Source organism: Electrophorus electricus, chromosome 12, assembly GCF_041902795.1.
Source record: "Electrophorus electricus isolate QZ-2024a chromosome 12, ASM4190279v1, whole genome shotgun sequence".
In the NCBI taxonomy this organism is placed as follows: Eukaryota; Metazoa; Chordata; class Actinopteri; order Gymnotiformes; family Gymnotidae; genus Electrophorus; species Electrophorus electricus.
The window spans coordinates 27,529,449-27,547,500 of NC_137508.1; the positions used below are offsets into that span (position 1 = coordinate 27,529,449).

Consider the following 18,052-nt stretch of genomic DNA (forward strand, 5'->3'; position numbering starts at 1 on the left):
CAGGACCGCTACACACCGACATTCAACCTTCTGACCTCTTCTGTGTTCATATGTTATTTGGACCATCTGGCCTGTGTACTATATACACCGCTGGTGTTTAATAACAGAAACACTTATCTAAGTAGGTGTCAGGAGTGGACACACACACTCACACACACACACACACACACACACACACTCACACACACAGTCCTTTAAAAGGGCACGATCCAGAGTGCAGCAGAGAGAGAGAAGTGTAGTGTGTGTGTCAGTGGCTCATGCCACTGATCGATTCTCTCCTCTCCAGTAGGTCTGTTGTCTTTGGTGATTACCACTCGCTCCCAGCACCTCGCAGCCCTGAACCTGTTCACGTGTGACGACACAAAAGAGACAGGAAGAAAGAAGGAAAGAAAGAAAAGGAGAGAGAGGGGGGAAGAGAGAGAGAGAGAGAGAGAGAGAACGCAGTATCTGGAAGCCTTGCTACGAAGTTTCATCACATCGGTCACGCGACTCTCCTCTCCTTCTCTGCCCTCTGTCTGTTCTCTTTCTTTTCTCTTGCTTTCTCTCACTTCTCATCATCTGCCTCTTAAAACGCCCGTCCAAACCCTCCTGTGAGAGTGGCGAGTCCTCACCGGGTTAAATCTCTCTCCCCGGGTGTGTTTGAATGCTCAGCTCCTGCACACTCACTCTTAATCTGCACCGTGCTCAGTCAGTCATGCACACACAGCTCTGCTGGTGGTCCGCCAGTGACCCCCCCCCCCCCTCACCGTTTTATAGGGGCAGTTAAAGCAGAGGGGGCTCTTCTCGGTCCCCTCAGCCTGATCTCATACTAGTCTTGGTGCATTAAGCAGCCTGCAGTCTCACTCATATTCTCACTCATTCCAATAAACAATCCAGCAGGCCCCATGCAGAGACACCTATAATAGAGGACAGCTAATTACCCACTCCACAGAGAGAGGGAGAGAGAGAGGGAGAGAGAGAGAGAGAGAGAGAACATGGTGCTTCACGCCACGTTTTCTACATTCATGCTGCAAAACTGAATGAATTGATTCCATTTGCCCTCCACTTAATACTCTCTGCTTGTTTACTGGCACAGCTGAGCTGTGAAAGCTTATTTCAGCTGTGTGTGTGTGCGTGTGTGTGTGTGCAGGCGCACGAGCATGTGCTCACAAAGCACCACAGCTAAGTTTCTGTAATTGTAACATTACAACTGTGTGTGTGCATCAGTCAGTTTGCAATGGCTGGGAGAACTTTCTTGAGACAGATGTTGTTGTTGATGTTCAAGTAGAAGATGAAAGGCAGATGAAAGGCCAGCCTTGTGGAGACCTCTCTCTGTCGGGCTCCGTTTCCCAGCTCCGAGCACAGGACCGGATCGGAGCACAGGAGACGTGAACCACGACCGGCCAGCGGACCGGCCCGACACTGCCCTCGGGTCTGTTCCAGTAGCTACAGCACACTGGTCCCAGTGAAGTGCCCACAGGAGAAGGTGGAGTCTCCATGCTGAGCTACCCCATGCCTCCCTGAACCAGCTGACTTCCAAATGATCAAATGTTCGCCTTCAAACTGAGGTCACTTCCTGCTGACCTCGCCTCCCACGCTAATGGGTTAGAGAGTGTCACGGAGAGATCTCAACACCCCCCCCACCTTTTCTTACTCTCGCTCTCTTTGACTTTTTTCCTCTCGCCACCTCTGCCTCTCTCCCGCTCTGTGCTTGTTACGCTGTCTAAGACGGCGAGTGCGCTGTTACGAGGCCTGGGTCCTGTCGGAGGGGAACTGAAGCAGGACCAATTGGTGTGGAGATGCGCCCCCTCCCTCCACACCTGCATGACAGGTGGAGGCGCTTAATAACCCCTCTGCAACATCGCTCGCCACACAGCCCGAGACTCCCACAGCCCAGAGGGATGCAGCTCTAATGAGAGAGGAACGGGAGAAGAGGAGAGAGGGATGCATCCATCCGGGAGGGTGGAGCTCCACGCAGCACCCACCCACTGGAAAGGGACAGGGGAGGCCCTCTGGCCTCCGTGTGGAGCAGAATCTACAGGTGGAGCTGGAAGATGAGGCTACACCCATCCCCGACCTCGGATACCCGTGTGGGAACTCCTGTGTGTGTGTGTGTGTGTGTGTGTGTGTTTATTTCCTCACTCCCCCTCCCCCACCACGCATACTAACACACACACACACACACACACACACACACACACACACACTTTATGACTGTGAGCTCTATCACCTCAGGACTCCCAGCAGTGTATAAACGTTTCCATCCTTAAGCGGATGTGAATCACGCATACACACACACACACACACGCACACACACACACACACACGCACAGCCATGTGTTCCAGCCTTCACCAACTTCATACTGGAAGTAACCCAGGAGGCATCTCATTGGCCAGAATCCCACGAACACAACCTCCGCACTGGCCCGGGTTTGGGACCCCTGAACTTCTGCCAGGATACACAGAGCATACTGGAGGAGAGAGTACTGATGGACCGAGTACTGGAGGAGAGAGTACTGATGGACCGAGTACTGGAGGAGAGTACTGATGGACCGAGTACTGGAGGAGAGTACTGATGGACCGAGTACTGGAGGAGAGAGTACTGAAGGACCGAGTACTGGAGGAGAGTACTGATGGACCGAGTACTGGAGGAGAGTACTGATGGACAGAGTACTGGAGGAGAGAGTACTGAAGGACCGAGTACTGGAGGAGTGGGTTTCTGCTAGGGCTGTAAGCCCGTGCCATTGGCCAGGGGGGTGTGAGTTGGCCGGGGCAACAGTGATGAGCCCATGACAGGTGCCTGCTGGCTGGCTGGCGGATCAATAACACAGCCGGAGTCTCAACCCAGTAACTTGGACGGAAGGCCAGCGAATTTGCACTGTCCTTAATGCCTCTGACCTTGAAGAGAATTCAATTTCCCCTCCCTACCACCCTGGCCAATGACGGCGTCTCCTACACGGAGCCTCTATTTCCTCTCAGCTCACGATCGCAGGCAGCCGCGGGCAGATACGGCACCTGAGAAGAGAAGAGCAGCGGAATAAATAGAGAGAGAGAGGGAGGGAGAGAGGGAGAGAGAGAGATTGAAGAAGAAACAGAAGTAGGGAATTCTGTTTGAGGAGATAATTAAAACGGGCCCCTTGCTCCTTTGAACGTGCAGCCGGGTGTGGGGGGTGGCTTTCCCATCTCCAGTCTGCAGCCTGCACTGCCCTGCCTCACTGCCCTGCCTCTATTACCCGGAGACCGGCGCCTGCTCTGCTGTCTCGCGCCTACCTCAGGCCGGAATACGCCAAGGCCGAGACGTAGGAAAAAAGGGAAAGTAAAATGCAGCCCGATATCCCGAAGGGCATGTCGGAGCGCCACGGGATCTGTAAATACGTGTCATAAATATCAGCAGAATATTCCGTTTCAACGTAATTACCACTTCTGTCCGGCTTTCCGGTGGGGGGGGGGGTGGGCAGAAGGAATGAAGGAATGGACAGAGAGGACACGGAGAGAGATAGAGGACAATGATGGAGGTGATGGGACATGGGGACATGGGGAATGGGAATGTTGACACAGGAATGTGTATATGAGGGCGATTGCAGCTTCTGCAGGTTTAAAGCTACAGAAGGAGCCCAGAGACTTTCATGTTTCTGTGACTTACAGGAGAGAGAGAGAGAGAGAGAGAGAGAGAGAGAGAGAGAGGAGAGAGAGAGAGAGAGAGAGAGAGAGAGAGAGAGAGGGAGAGAGAGAGGGAGAGAGAGAGAGAGAGGGAGGGAGGAAGGGGGGGTTCAGGGACGTACAGCAGGACTCAATCAAACCCTCACCATCAGGCCCCTACAGATCCTTCCCACGTGAACGTGCCTGCTTTTCGGAGCTCTCCTCGCTCGGAGGCGCCCCTGCAGACCTTCATCCTTCTCCTTCCTCCCTGCATCAGATACCGGCATCACATAATATCCACTCGTACGGGAAGCAACCCCGCCCGGTTCCTGTAACCTGTGTTTAGCCGCAAACACATTAGTGGCGGTGCTTAGCTCGCCTGAGAGCACCTCATCTCAAATTCAAAGCTCTTCGTTGAGATGACAGTGCTGTAGATATAAGAACTCTCTCTCTCTCTCTCTCCTCTGTAATGGCTTGAACCCGGCATTGACAATGCATGGTTAATGATCCCTAAGATAGGTCTCCTCTGGCTGAGGGTGTGTGTGTGTGTTGCTTCTTAATGCCTGGTTTTTATTTTTGCGTGCATGCTACAATTATTTTCTTTCTTTTTACTTTTTTTGCACACTTGCCAAACTAGATGAAGGTGAAATTTACTTGAAAATTCTCCCAGGGATGAGTTTTATCAAGGCTAACGTTAAATCAAACACACGCGCTGGCCTGAATTCTGTGACCGACTGAATTCTTTTTGCGATTGTTTTTGTAGCATGACACACTGACGTGTGAGGCTGTCTCCACCCGTGGGGTTCAGAAGTGGCGGGGCCAGTCACTCCCAGCATGCTCTGTGTGTACAGGGGCCTGGACCTGCTTTAGTCTGGAGCTAAACCATCAAAACACCAGCACGTCTATCACAGAGCAGCGGCTAAACCCTGAGTACACACACCAGTAACCTCTACGTCACCCCGCGTGCTTGCGTGTGTGTGTGTGTGTGTGTGTGTATGAGGAAGAGAAAGAGAAAATGTAAATATATGTTTGGGAGTATGCATACGGTCATTAATCATTTAGATTTTTCCTTGTGTACACGTCTAATGGGGGAAGTGGAGACAGTTTTGTTTTTTTTTTTTAAATAAAAAATTTTAAGATGAGAAAGTAAGAGGTGATAAAACAGAGTGGAGGGGGGAGACAGTCAGAGAGAGAGAGGGAGAGAGAGAGAGAGAGAGAGAGAGAGAGAGAGAGAGAGAGAGAGAGAGAGAGAGAGAGCGAGCTGAGTGTCAGTGATGTGATGCTGTGTTTTCATAGTTGCAGGGATCATGAGGTGTCTCACACACACGTGACTGGAGCACACACACCTAGACAGAAGTGAGTAGGTATACAGACAGGGCAGTAGAAGCATCAGACAGGGCAGCTGGAGCGGTCATGTGGAGACCATCCAGCCTGTAGCCCCAACCCTGTTTTCCTGTCTCCCTCTCTCCGTCTCTTTTCCTTCCTCCTGTCCAGCTGATAACGGACTGTCACGGCCTCAGGGTGTTTGTGAGGGGCCATTTTAACCTGACACCCCCCCCCGTCTAACACAGGATGGATGTGACCCGCTCATTCTGTGGCAAAAGAGTGGTCCAAATCCAATATGAAGGGAATTACCTCTAAAATCCTTCCTACATCATAACCTGTATGTAACCCTCGTGGCAAGCTTGGAGCTCAGTTATGAAAACATCACAGTAACGGTTGCAGCTTGGGGACACACAGAGACAGCTTTGCCCCAGAATGCAGAGATCAACGTAAGTTGGTTGAGGCTCATTTCTTTGCCCAAAGGCACTGAGGGATTTGTAATGTTGAGCTAAATGAGGTACCCAATTCTAATTGGCCTGATGCTACTGCTGCTTGTACTGAGAATGTGTGAGGGGTTGTCACGCCACAGGTGGGAATGTGTGTGTGTGTGTGTGTGTGTGTGTGTGTGAAGCGTATTGTGGGGTATATGGAGCATAGGTTGCAGTGTGTGTGTGTGTGTGTGTATGAAGGGTATCATGGGAGCATAGTATGTGGTGTGTGTGTGTATGTGTGTGTGTGTGTGTATCGTGGGGTATATGGAGCATACGTTGCAGTGTGTGTGTGTGTGTGTGTGTGTGTGTGTGTGCGTATGAAGGGTATCGTGGGAGGATAGTATGCGGTGTGTGTGTGTGTGTGTTTGGTGCTGTGGTACGTGTAGGATCACCTCGGTTCCATGCACTGGCCCTTTGATGTGTGTGAAGTTGGCCGGTTTGGCCCTGAGCGCAGCACAAGCCTTCAGCCTCAAATCCAGCCTGACGGCCTCAAATCACAACCAGATGAACCCCAAGAATTCCAGCGCTAGATACCCGGACGGCCGCACATGACGTATGAGCCAGCGATAACGCGAAGCACGTTAGCAAAGGTCAGGAGGAAGAGCAGGTGGTGGAGGGTGGAGGGTGGAGGGGAAGATGTGCGATACAGGAGGGTTTTCAGCTCAGGTCCACTTCCAAAAGATGTCTGCCGAGTTGGACTACCTAAAATGGAAGCCTCTCGGGAGAGGACAGAGACAGGATGACTTTCCTGTTAGACAAGGAAGTAGTGCTCGGAATCAGAGGCCTGAATTCGTCTGGGTTAAAACGCGGACTTTTCTCAAATCGTCTCTGTCCATAACGCCACCAGGAAGAGCTTGGCAAGAAAGGGATAACATCACATGAGACGAGCGCTGGATCCCGTAGCGCGATGGTCTCGGCCGGAATGCCGTTTAGAACCCGGCGCTCCAGGGCCAGGTTTGAATCGGACCCTCCGCTCGGACAACGTCTGCTGGCTGCGACCCTTCGGCAGGCCTTTGTGGAAGGTACACTTCTGAAATGACCTCCGTATCTGGCTGTGAAATGGAATGCTCGGTCTACTACCGCATGCTTCGTCCTAGGCCACAACGCCGCTACGTCGGACCGCCACACGGCTCGTGGTGCCTAGCCCCCCCCCCCCCCAGGCTCATGATGAATTCAGGCTTTTTGACCAGAGGACAGCCTTCATTAAGTTCTTCATTAGGAACCAGGAGCGCGGTGTGGCCCTGTGCAACACCCCCTGCAGAGGTCTCCACGGCACCCAGCACAGTTAGGTGGGTCCACTGAGGCCAGATGTCAGCTTGATTTGAATAAAATAGACCCATTGTGCAGACGCCCCGAACTGTCCCACAGGGACGGGAAGGAAAAGAAGGGGAGGGAGAGAGAGAGGGAGGAGGGAGGAGAGAGAGAGTGAGGAGGGAGGAGGGAGGAGGCTTAGCGGTTCCATCTGGGTCTCCTGGAAGCTTTGCTTTAGTCGGAGAAACCGCATCTAATAAAAAAAACACAGAGGAAGCAGAATGTTCTACAAGGACAAGAACATTACTGTGAATGTCGCCGAACTCCCGCCAGTAACACATGTGGAGAACCGAGCCGTCTTCCTCCGCTCAGCAGCAGCACCCACCTCCTCTACTTCCCCTTTCCCAGAGAGAGAGAGAGAGAGAGAGGGAGAGAGAGAGAGAGAGAGAGAGAGAGAGCGAGAGAGAGAGAGAGAGAGAGAGAGAGAGAGAGAGAGAGGGAGAGAGAGAGAGAGAGAGAGAGAGAGAGAGAGAGAAAGGTCCAGACTGATAGGAATTCCATCTGTCGGGGAGAGGCCAAGTGACAGTGGAGAAATACCGGCATCTGGTCTCCATTGCCGTTGGTCTTGGTGTTCCAGCTTACAGCTTACAGCTGGAGGAGAACGAGAGAAGAGAAGGAGCTGGCAGAGGAGGAGAAAGAGGGGGAGCGCAAACGACAGGACACGCAAACGAGAGCGCTCGCAAACGACAGGACACGCAAACGAGAGCGCTCGCAAACGACAGGACACGCAAACATGAGCGCATGCAAACGAGAGCGCACGCAAACGACAGGACACGCAAACGTGAGCGCACGCAAACGAGAGTGCACGTAATTGAGAGCACTCACAAACGTGCGCGCAGGCAAACGTGAGTGCACGTAAACGTGAGTGCACCTAAACAAGAGTGCACATAAACAAGAACGCACGTACAAGAGAGCACACGTAAACGAGCACCTAAGTATGGTGTCACAACGTAATGTAAAGCGTTACCAAAATTAATATTAAAATTACTATTACATACATATAATACGTTACAGTCTCACAGCATGTCAAAATCGAACAGAAATCCCTCCAGCCCACCATACGAACTACATCAAATCTACATACAAACTACAAACAGACTACAAAGAATCTATCATACAAACTATCATACAATCTACATGCAATCAACATACAATCTACATATAAACTACATACAGTCTACCATATAATCCACATACAATCTACATATAGTCTACCATACAATCTACATAAAACTACATAGAAACTGCATAGAAACTATATACCATCAACCTACATTCCATTAGTGGAGACTTTAATCACCATGTAGTTAAAGCAAGAGCACTTTGTCTGTACGCAGGTTCTGTATGCACTACTGCCTGTGAGTGTGAGAGTGTGTGTGTCTGTGTGTGTGTGTGTGTGCGAGGTTACACATATCACGTTTTTTCTGAGCGCACGCCTGTGATTTTAAGCGTTACATGAAGGTCATTTTTTATGAGGCTTGTCAGGACAATTAAAAAGCTGCATTGTTTGTTTTAATGACTATTGATGTGGGGAATTATTCTCTCCACTCGCCGATGAAAATTCAGAACAGTCGTCCACTCCACGGCTCCTGTGTGCTATCCACGTACGGCCTCTGCTTAAACAGGCGATTAGCCGTCTAAATGGCACCGTACACACACTTAGCCACGGCTCCGCTACACACACACAATCCGTACCTCAAACCCAGCCACATTGATTTGGTTTTGATGCCTCTGCAAAAATGAACATCCACTGTCATGACTATGTAGGGTAAGGGGCTGGGGGGGAGACGCATGTCCTTCTGGGTAAGGAGGGCAGTAAATGACAAAAGTAAAGAAGCTGGAGTATGAGAGTGATGATTTTAAGACTCATCAAAGCAGTTACACAGGACTGCGATGGCAAAAATACTAAATATTCTCACCGGCATAAATGAAACCATATGAAGTTATCTAGAGCAGGACTGTAATCCTTCACCCTGCGTTCTGGAATGCAGCTGCGCGCGCGCGTGCACACACACACACACACACACACACACACACACACACACACACACACACACTTTACAGCAGCTTATCCAGGTGTCTAATAACATGGGGTTAAGTGAAGGAAAAATCACTTTAAGCCTGATTTTGTACAAAGAAGATTAAGGAAGAGAGAGAGTATCAAAGGGAATGTGATGTACCTGTCCTCAGTGTTAAGACAGGCTGTGTGTGTGTGTGTGAGAGTGTGTGTGAGAGTGTGTGTGTATGTGTGAGAGTGTGTGTGTGTGAGAGTGTGTGTGTGTGTGTGTGTGTGTGTGTGTGAGTGTGTGTGTGTGTGAGTGTGTGTGTGTGAGTGACAGCTGAATGATGGTTGGGAGAAAGCAGCTCGGCCTTATTAGTGGTGACAGGTGTACCACCTTGGAGAGAGAGAGAGAGGAAGAGAGAGAAAGAGGGAGAGGGAGAGAGAGAGAGAGGGAGAGAGAGAGGGAGAGAGAGAGGGAGAGAGAGAGAGAGAGGGAGAGAGAGAGAGAAAGAGGGAGAGGGAGAGAGAGAGAGAGAGAGAGAGATTATTCATAAGTAGAGGAGTTTAATAGTCGTTACCGTGCTGTCAAACTTTGTGCAGAGGCCTCAAGAGCTCAGAGTCACACTACAAGATACCACGGAGGAGAATACTACATACAGCTGCTGTGTGTGTGTGTGTGTGTGTGTGTGTGTGTGTGTGTTTAATCCATGTTTCATTTGTGAATGTGCAGCTCAGTTATGTGTGAACATGGTAACACACACAGTCATAAAGACACAAACATGTTCTCTGCTTTAAACTATCAAACAACTCATTAAGGTTCAACACACACACACACACACCCATGGCATATACACGTACACAGAGAATGACACACACACACACGCCATACACATGTGCATAGAAGCCTGTTCTCTCTCCCTCTCTCTCCATGTTTAAGATCGCTAGATTCTGCTACGGCTCCTCCTGTAGGACGTGACCCAATGCGTTAGCGGCCTGATTAGGTGCACTTAGCACTCTTCCTCTTTCATCGTCCTCCTCGTCTTTATCGTCCCAGACTGATTGATAGACAGATCAGCACTGCGATCCAGCAGGAAAACAGCCAGAAAGAGAGAGGGATTCAGGCCGGGTTACTCATTAGTTTCTCATTTCGTCGGACTGTGTTTGTTGCTCGTTGTCTTTTGTCTCGCCCCTCAAATGGTGTTGATTTGGAAACATTGGGAAAAGTGATCCAAAATGGAGGGCAAAGTGATCCAAAATGGAGGGGCACCTTGTAGGCATCAGGAACAACTTGGGTTTCATTTTACCAGAAGGGCAGAAAAACACTGTGTTGTTTGGTTTTCTTTTACTTAATTTCTTTATAAGTTTTCTATACAAGTGTTCAGAGAGTTGACTGGCGTTGTTAAACTAAGTGGCATCTGTGTAGTGAACCAGACGGCCACTGCTGACAGTACACCTGAGAACCTACTCAGACCTGCACTCGATAAGCCTGTAGCCCTGTCCTCAAACCTCTGACCCACCCGACATCTGAGCAGAAAGCCCACGGCGGAAGACTTACAGTGAAGACGGCAGAGCTGCGAAAGTCTCAACAGAGGAAGACAGCGGTTTTCACGTTCTTTAAACTCCATGGGCTACGGGAGCAGAGGTCATACGCTAAACAACCCGCGTTAGCTTGCCGGAAAAATCGAAAAGAAAGAAGGTAGCTGTGAGGGAGAGGCCTGCCAGCGTAAGAAAGGCGGAGGGGTTGCAGGTTTCACAGAAGCTCCCAGCACAGCCGAGGCCTTGGTGGGGTGCGGCAGGGCCATGCTGTTCCACTTAGGCCCGGCATCGTAGCAGAGCGCATCCACACGGCTGGCCGACACACAGGCCTAACCACAAGCACATGTTCCCCTGGTCTTAGCTAATTCATTCAGGAACCCTTTGGTTTTGTTGCTCTCTAGCTTTGATTAAGAAACGTGTCTGATTCCAATTACAGGGTGTGCGGGAGGAAACTCCGCCGTGGTTTTGGAGGCTGCTGGCGTGACATTTTTCTCGTCTGTCGTGTTCTCCCTCCCTCATCTCTCTATTTCAGGGTTTTTTTGCCTTCGCACTGGCAGCGCACACATGTGAGTGCAAATCTCTGAGAGTGTGCTACCCCAGGAAAAAAATCACTATAAGGAAAAAAGGTTGGTTTTGTAATATTAGACATGATGCTATTGTTGCTACTGAATTTTTTGGCATCGAGTGTTTTTGTACATTTGAATTTTTTATAAGGCTGTGTGTGTGTGTGTGTGTGTTTGAGAGAGAGAAATATAGAGAAATAGACAGTGATGAATTTGTGTGCATGTGAGCGTGTGTGTGTGTGCATGTATAAGCATACTTGTGTGTGTGTGTGTGTGTGTTAGAGTGTGTGTGTGCATGAGCGCGTGTGTGTGTATGAGCGCATGTGTGCTAGAGAGTGTAAGTGTGTGGGCATGTGTGTGTGTGTGTGCGTGTGTGTGTGTGCATGTATGAGCATACTTGTGTGTGTGTGTGTGTGTGTGTGTTAGAGTGTGTGTGTGTATGAGCACGTGTGTGTTAGAGAGTGTAAGTGTGTGGGCACGTGCGTGTGTGTGTGTGTGTGCGTGCGTGCGTGCGTCTCCTACCTGCAGTATGTAGCCCCTGACATAATCACGCAGGGTCCAGCCCAGGCCGTGCAGGATGTGAAGGACTTCGTCCTGCTTGAGAACACTGAACAGACGGTCCAGCAGGATCTTCAGCCGCACAGGCACCGCCTGCGTCCCGTACAGCATCAGACTGCTGATGTCAAACACCACGTTGGACTGGACAATCTCCACCTGGGTCGGGTGGTACAGGTGCTGGGTGCTCAGCTTGTCCAGGGCTGGGGAACACACACACACAACACCAAACACACATGATCAAATCTACAAGTCAGAATAGATGAGACGTTTCATAATTTCTAATAACATACTAACATCTAATACAAATAATTAAAATATATATTCATCACAGCAAGGATGTGTGAAAGAAATCACTTTTCAAACTGTTAACCCAAATACTTCATTAACAACAACAAAACTTCAGTTTCATGTGAGTTATTCCACTAATCACTGACCTGAATGATTAGAACAAGGCCATTGAGGTATCCAAAAGACGATTTGAGTGTTTGATTTGAGTATTTGATCTGAATGTTTGATTTGTGTTTGATTTGATCTGGACTGTCTTGCAGGGTAAACGCGATTACTGGAGGCCACTTTCACCCATATGTGAAGCCCTTTCCACAGATTTCCATGATTTCCAACGTGCATGTTTGGATAAGGTGCGTGTGTGTCTTTGTGTGTGTGTGTGTGTGTGTGTGTGTGTGTGTGTGTGTGTGTGTGTGTCTGTGTGTGTGATGCTACTGTTTAGGTGTTTAGTTCATCTACTTTTCCCATTTTCTTCCTTTTATCAGTATACATTTCAAATGATGCTTAGTAATCACACACACACACACACCACATGTACACACTCATACATACACACATTCCTCAGGCAATAACATCAAGACTCAAGCTATCGTGTGGATGTAAGCGTGAACTCAGTATGAGAACACACGTAGAAGATAAACGCTTCAGCAAAAATGTGAGTGCTTTTAATCTTCATTTAGATTCTCTCTCTTTCATCTCTTTTTCTGCCTCCCAGACCCTTTGGTTCAGGCAGTTCTGTGTGACACCTGGTTTTGTCTGCACCCAGGACAGATTTTTATGCTAACAAGATTTTGGCGTGACAACAGGTTCTGCCAGGGAGGAGCACAATAAAACATGAAGGCCTGCGTGTCAGAGGTGCTGCCAGTAGTAACAGAGACAGGAGGAGTAGAAGAGTGGAGAGGTGGAAGGGATGAAGGGATGAAGACAAAAGGAATCTCAGTGACAGGTCACTATGGTTACGATCAGTAGATGGGGCCCTGTGACGGTTTCTAAACGTCTCCCACCTCCCCATACGACAGGTGTTTCTCTTTAACCTCACCCTCAACTCTCACATTTCTCTCGCCATATTCAGTTATTATGCCAATATTACTCTACTGAGCCCTGCATCTGTTTTCTTTCATTTATTTATTTCTTGCTGTGTGTGGGTTTTTTTTATCATGTGAGAAACAAATGAGCAACCTGTTTAAGAGAGCTTGGAGCAGCGAGACTAAAGGAGACACACAGAGAGAGAGAGAGAGAGAGAGAGAGAGAGAGAGAGAGAGAGAGTAAAAGAGGTAGAGAGAGACATGGAGTGAGAGAGCGTGAGACAGGGAGAGTGAGAGGGAGGGAGAGAGAGAGTGAGAGAGCGTGAGACAGGGAGAGTGAGAGGGAGGGAGAGAGAGAGAGAGTGATGGGTTTCTCAGACCCTCTCTGCTGCCTAAACAGGCACTTTTATGAGAGGTCATAACTACAGAGTACTAAAGGGGGAGGAGGGAAAGAGAGAGAGAGAGAGAGAGAGAGAGAGAGAGAGAGAGAGAGAGAGAGAGAGAAATAGAAATAGATAGATAGATAGATAGATAGATAGATAGATAGATAGATAGATAGATAGATAGATAGATAGATAGATAGATAGATAGATAGATAGATAGATAGATAGATCAAAAGATAAAAGCAAAGGGAGGTATTTGAAATTTGCGAGATCTAAAATCTGGGAATATTTTCAACAGTCTATTAAATTTTCTTTCATATATGAAGCATGAAAAATATAAAAGACCTGAAAATAATGATAATAAATTGTAATGATAACGAGTGCCTGAAACTAAAAATGGCAGTTCTCATTACAGTAGACTGCTCACACCCGTCAGTCTGCCTCTGCGCACACACATACACACACACACACACACACACAGACAGCTAACTCACCGTGAGCAACCCATCCGTGCTTACACTGGTCACAAGTCCGGAGATGGATCTTGCCCGGCTGAAAGCACTCACAAGTGCAGTTCACCAGAGTACAGCGTATAGCCTGCAACACACGATCAATAGACCATTCATTAATTAATCAGTCAGATTATCACCCTGCCTAATTAAAACTGTTCAATTTAATCTCCAAATCGGCCTATAAATCAGTACACATTTATCAGTAACAAAAATGAATAATCACACTCAGCAACTTTAAATTACGTATACCACATACCACATCACAAACGCCACGTACAAAGAACATTTTTAAATATACATGTAGATGAATATTTTCTCACTACGTGGACAGTACCACCCGGGCGCCTCATTTAATGTAAAATATGACCTAAAATAAATCCGCAGCGCTAATGCACCGGGACTGGCGTCATTCCTGTTACACGGGCGCGCTTCCTCCTGTCTGCTGTCATATGCACGCAGTGCCATTTAGAAGCGCGTCCTGCCACTCAGCTGCGAGCTCCTTCCTTCCCCCGTGTTTTGACCAAGTCGCCATTACCCCCGCGCTGTCGGCTCAACCTGAGCTGACCCCAAAAGCTTTTAGCGGTGAGGGGTTAAGTGTCTCGCCCAAGCGGTGAGCGCGGCCGTCCGACACAAAGCCATTGTCTGATGAGACGTGTCCTTAATCACGCGCGGCCACTGCAAAAAACAAAACAAAAAAACTCGCCATGCATCACGCAGGAAGAGCGCAGAGGCGCGCGGAGGCGGCTCCGCTGTCGCGAGCATCCCGGGAGCACGCGCCAAGATTAAGCGAGGAAAGAGAGCTGTTAGGTGTGCTACATTTTTTTTTTTAAATACCGCTTTTTAAGTTTTATTTTATTGTTTCAGGCAAGCTATGAAAGCACAAAAGCAGAAATGACTGATCGCGGACTGAAGCCGGAATGTAAAGAGTGTGTTCTTATCACTGGCCTGACTCGTTTATCAGTTCGTGGTTTGGGTACCAAATGAAGGCGACACATTTCTGTGGTTTCCTAGACCTTTTCGAATTCTTCAGATTACAGCGTGATTTAGGATCTGAAACATTTTATGGAAAAGCTCTGGTTTTGTGTAAACTCTCACTTGAATAAAAAGTAAGTCGGCAAAATATTTTCGCACCTACCAAAGGACAGTTTCTGTCTGTGATTTACACTGTAAATCTGAAATAAAGTTGTCGTGTTGTCGGTGTTGTAGACCCACGAATTATCAACAAACGAATTTGTCAGAGAAGAACAGCAATACAAGCTGTGTGTATTTAACACGTGGCTGAGTATGTAATTAACGTACATATTTGAACCAAACGTTTACACCTACCACAGTCTCATTCTGTCTGTAGTGTGTGTGTGTGTGTGTGTGTGTGTGTGTGTGTGTGAGAGAGAAAGTGAGTTCTCTCCTGCCTGTATGTTTGTCCTGAGACTGGTCTTAAACAATAACAAAGCCCCTCTTTTTTGTCTCTAAGCTCAGGAGCTCAGGACCTGAGAAAACCATATTCAGTCTTCTGTTCTCATTTCGGGTCGCGGAGTGATCAGTGAAGGTCAGTAACAGCACGCCTGGCTCCTCACTAACGTCAGAGAAACGGTTTATCAGTCCGCTGAGTCTTCTTATAAAACCCTCCAGGAGTCAAGAAAACAGTAAATACTACCATAAAACAATAACAAATAATAGCTGAAGAGATATGATTTGCTTCTTATGTAAACATCACTGAATAAAACTTCCCTATCTGGTGTTGACCGGAGCAGTACGGTTTCCCGGCCGCCAGTCTGGGACTCTCGTGATCTTCTTCCTTACTGCCGTCTCGTGGCTTCTTCATTAGGGGGCCCGGACGCGGATTTATTTAATGCTGGATTGCATCAGCGTTTGCTTTGCAATACCACAATACGAACTGAACCTGAATTTGTAAAGCGTACTATTGCTGTAGACTGAAATGTCCCTGGTTTCACAGAAGCGACTAGACAAGGTACAAACCCATCACGCGACTGCGGATAAGTTTCGGCTGGTTGCGTTCAACGCGCGTGGAGGAAGACGTGGAGGTACGTTTGACTTTATGACGTTTCTTGGGTTATGTGACGTCACCAGCGTGGATTTCTGAGGTGCGTGGAAGCCGTGGAGGGTTTCTGTACTCTGGGGGTCAAGGCCATCATCTCTGTTCTGCAGTACCACACATCAACACATCTAGGCTGCCTTCACATTACCAGAAGTGACTCAAATCCGATTTATTACCTTAAGATGACCAAACAACTGAGCAAACTGTTATGATATCCTAGTGTCCATTGTGCTAGTTTTAATACCATGAACCATAAATGCCACTTTTTTGTGATTGGTGACACATGTGTCTTGTACAGAAACGTGTCGATATGCGCACGGGTGCCGTGTTGGAATATAGATGCGCTCACTTTGCAGATGCAGGTCACTTGCATTTACGAATGTGCATCGGTATGAATCCAGGCAGATCTGGGCTGAGCAAAACATTAAAAATCCATGCATCAGGAACTGAGGTACCGGGACACCCAGAATGTACTTTAACTTAAGCGCTTTAAATGTGATATTTGCCTGTACATCCGTAGTGATGTGATGGGCACGACTCAAAACGCCAGTGTGTCTGCACGGTTTCTTGGACTTGGCCCGTTACAGAGCTCGTGCTCATAACACACACTGCCATGACAACGGCTGAACAAAATGCTCAGAAAAAACGCGGGCTCCAGTCATCTATTTCAGAGTTATGCCCGCGACGAACAGTGGCGTTAAAAGTAAACTGAGATGTAAAAATAGTCTTTAAAAAGGCGTCTCCGTTGTTTACACAGCGTGACGGATGACGAGGTAGTTAATGCCATCTAATAAAGTAATTAGAGCCCAAACGGCTGTGAGCGCGACAGGCTCCTCTAAACACCACGTTATTAGACCGGGCTGCTCGCGCCTCTCGCGGCCCCTCGTTAACGAGGCCGCACGCGCGCGCTCATGTGCTAAAGTGCGGCAGGGTTCACTCATGGCACAGCTGCGTGTCCTCATCGCGATGGTCCCAGACAAGGCTGTGCTGGGACACTAACACTCACTATGACACCGGGGGACTCACACGGGCTGCGCAGGCCCAGAAGGAAGACAGTGAGACTGTACGACTCCTTCTAATGTCTTTGACACCCCCCCCCCCCCCGTGTGTGTGTGTCACTGGTGGCCTGTGGAAGACCCCTCTTATCGGACAGGCAGCCAGACTGGGAGTGTTAGTCAGGCAGTGTCTCAGTGTCTGGTCAGAGTTTCCGCTCTGACCCTGCGTGCCTGACGGCAGTCTTACACAGGAAGGCCACACCGCTCCGTTTGGGTTCAAATCCAGAGTCATTATAGCTCTAGTGAGTCATTTCAGCTCAACTCCTGTGTCAAAATGTCCTCCTCACATTGTTATGGTTCATATTGTCATCATCTGTTTGGTTGGTCTCATCCGTTTAAAGCTGCCCAGTTCGACCTGAGCTAACCCAGTCAGGCCTGGCCCGACCCGACCCGACCCGACCCACAGGGCTGAGTGGACAGTGTTTGAGCTGGTTTGTTGTTTAGCTGAGGCTGCACAGTTAATGGATGATGATGTTGGCTGAGGACCCTGTCCAAGCCCAGTTTCTATAAACATGGACAACCAGCAGTGAGAGAGAGAGAGAGATTGGGGTGGGGGGGAGACGCAGAGCAAAAAAGCAGCATAAGATGAGAAAACAGAAGCCTGGACTTGGAGGTGTCATTTTAAAAACTGTTTCTGGGATTGACGGGCCAGGAGGTGAATGTTCGTATGGCTTCCTGCATAACGACTTGCGGTGTGTGCTGTAGATCGCCTCCACAAACTCCCGTACGTGAAAAAACCGAGGACAAATGTTCACACATGCTGAAAGGAAGTCAATAGCATCCTCAAATGAGCTCCCCTGAGTGTGTCACCCACTCTCTCTCTCTCTCTCACACACACACACACACACACACACACACACACACACACACACACACACAGCCCATGGACATGCGTTCTCTGGCTGACCCGAGGAGTGTTGTGACTTGTCTTCCACCCACAAGATGTTATCTCATCCCATGGCTTAGCTACTGCCTCTCTCTCCATTTCCTGCTGCAAATGTGTGGCCAGTGTGTGGAGGACCAAGGCCAACAAGGATATCAGAAATCCTGGCGTGGATCTCCTGGGATGGACCGGGACCCGTTGTGACCAGCCATACTGGGAACAGGTGACAGATAAACCCGATAGCGGCACAGACATGGCCATCCTAATCTGGTCCGCAGGTCCAGGGTGGGAACTGTTTCGCCTCCCGTGCCTGACGTTCACTCGCTCGGAGCGTTTGCCAGCGTTCCGAGTCACAGCTAAATGACTTGCTGATATTGGAGTCAGGACCGACACCGGTTGTGTGGGCCTCATATGGACTGATGGGCCCACATCCCTGTTGTGTCGTGGTTCT

The 18,052-nt window shown here is 48.8% G+C and overlaps 1 protein-coding gene across 4 annotated transcripts in view; it reads right to left on the bottom strand.

The window, feature by feature from the left end:
- The window catches only part of bnc2 (basonuclin zinc finger protein 2), a 161,980-nt gene that overhangs the window by 33,366 nt on the left and 110,562 nt on the right, over nt 1–18,052 (bottom strand). For all 4 annotated transcript variants that reach the window (XM_081724690.1, XM_081724692.1, XM_035531732.2 and 1 more), the window contains 2 exons: nt 13,590–13,692; nt 11,367–11,602 (listed from right to left, as the gene is read on the bottom strand). In XM_081724690.1, the coding sequence (XP_081580816.1) occupies nt 11,367–11,602; nt 13,590–13,692 (339 nt within the window). The remainder of the gene's footprint in view (nt 1–11,366; nt 11,603–13,589; nt 13,693–18,052) is intronic.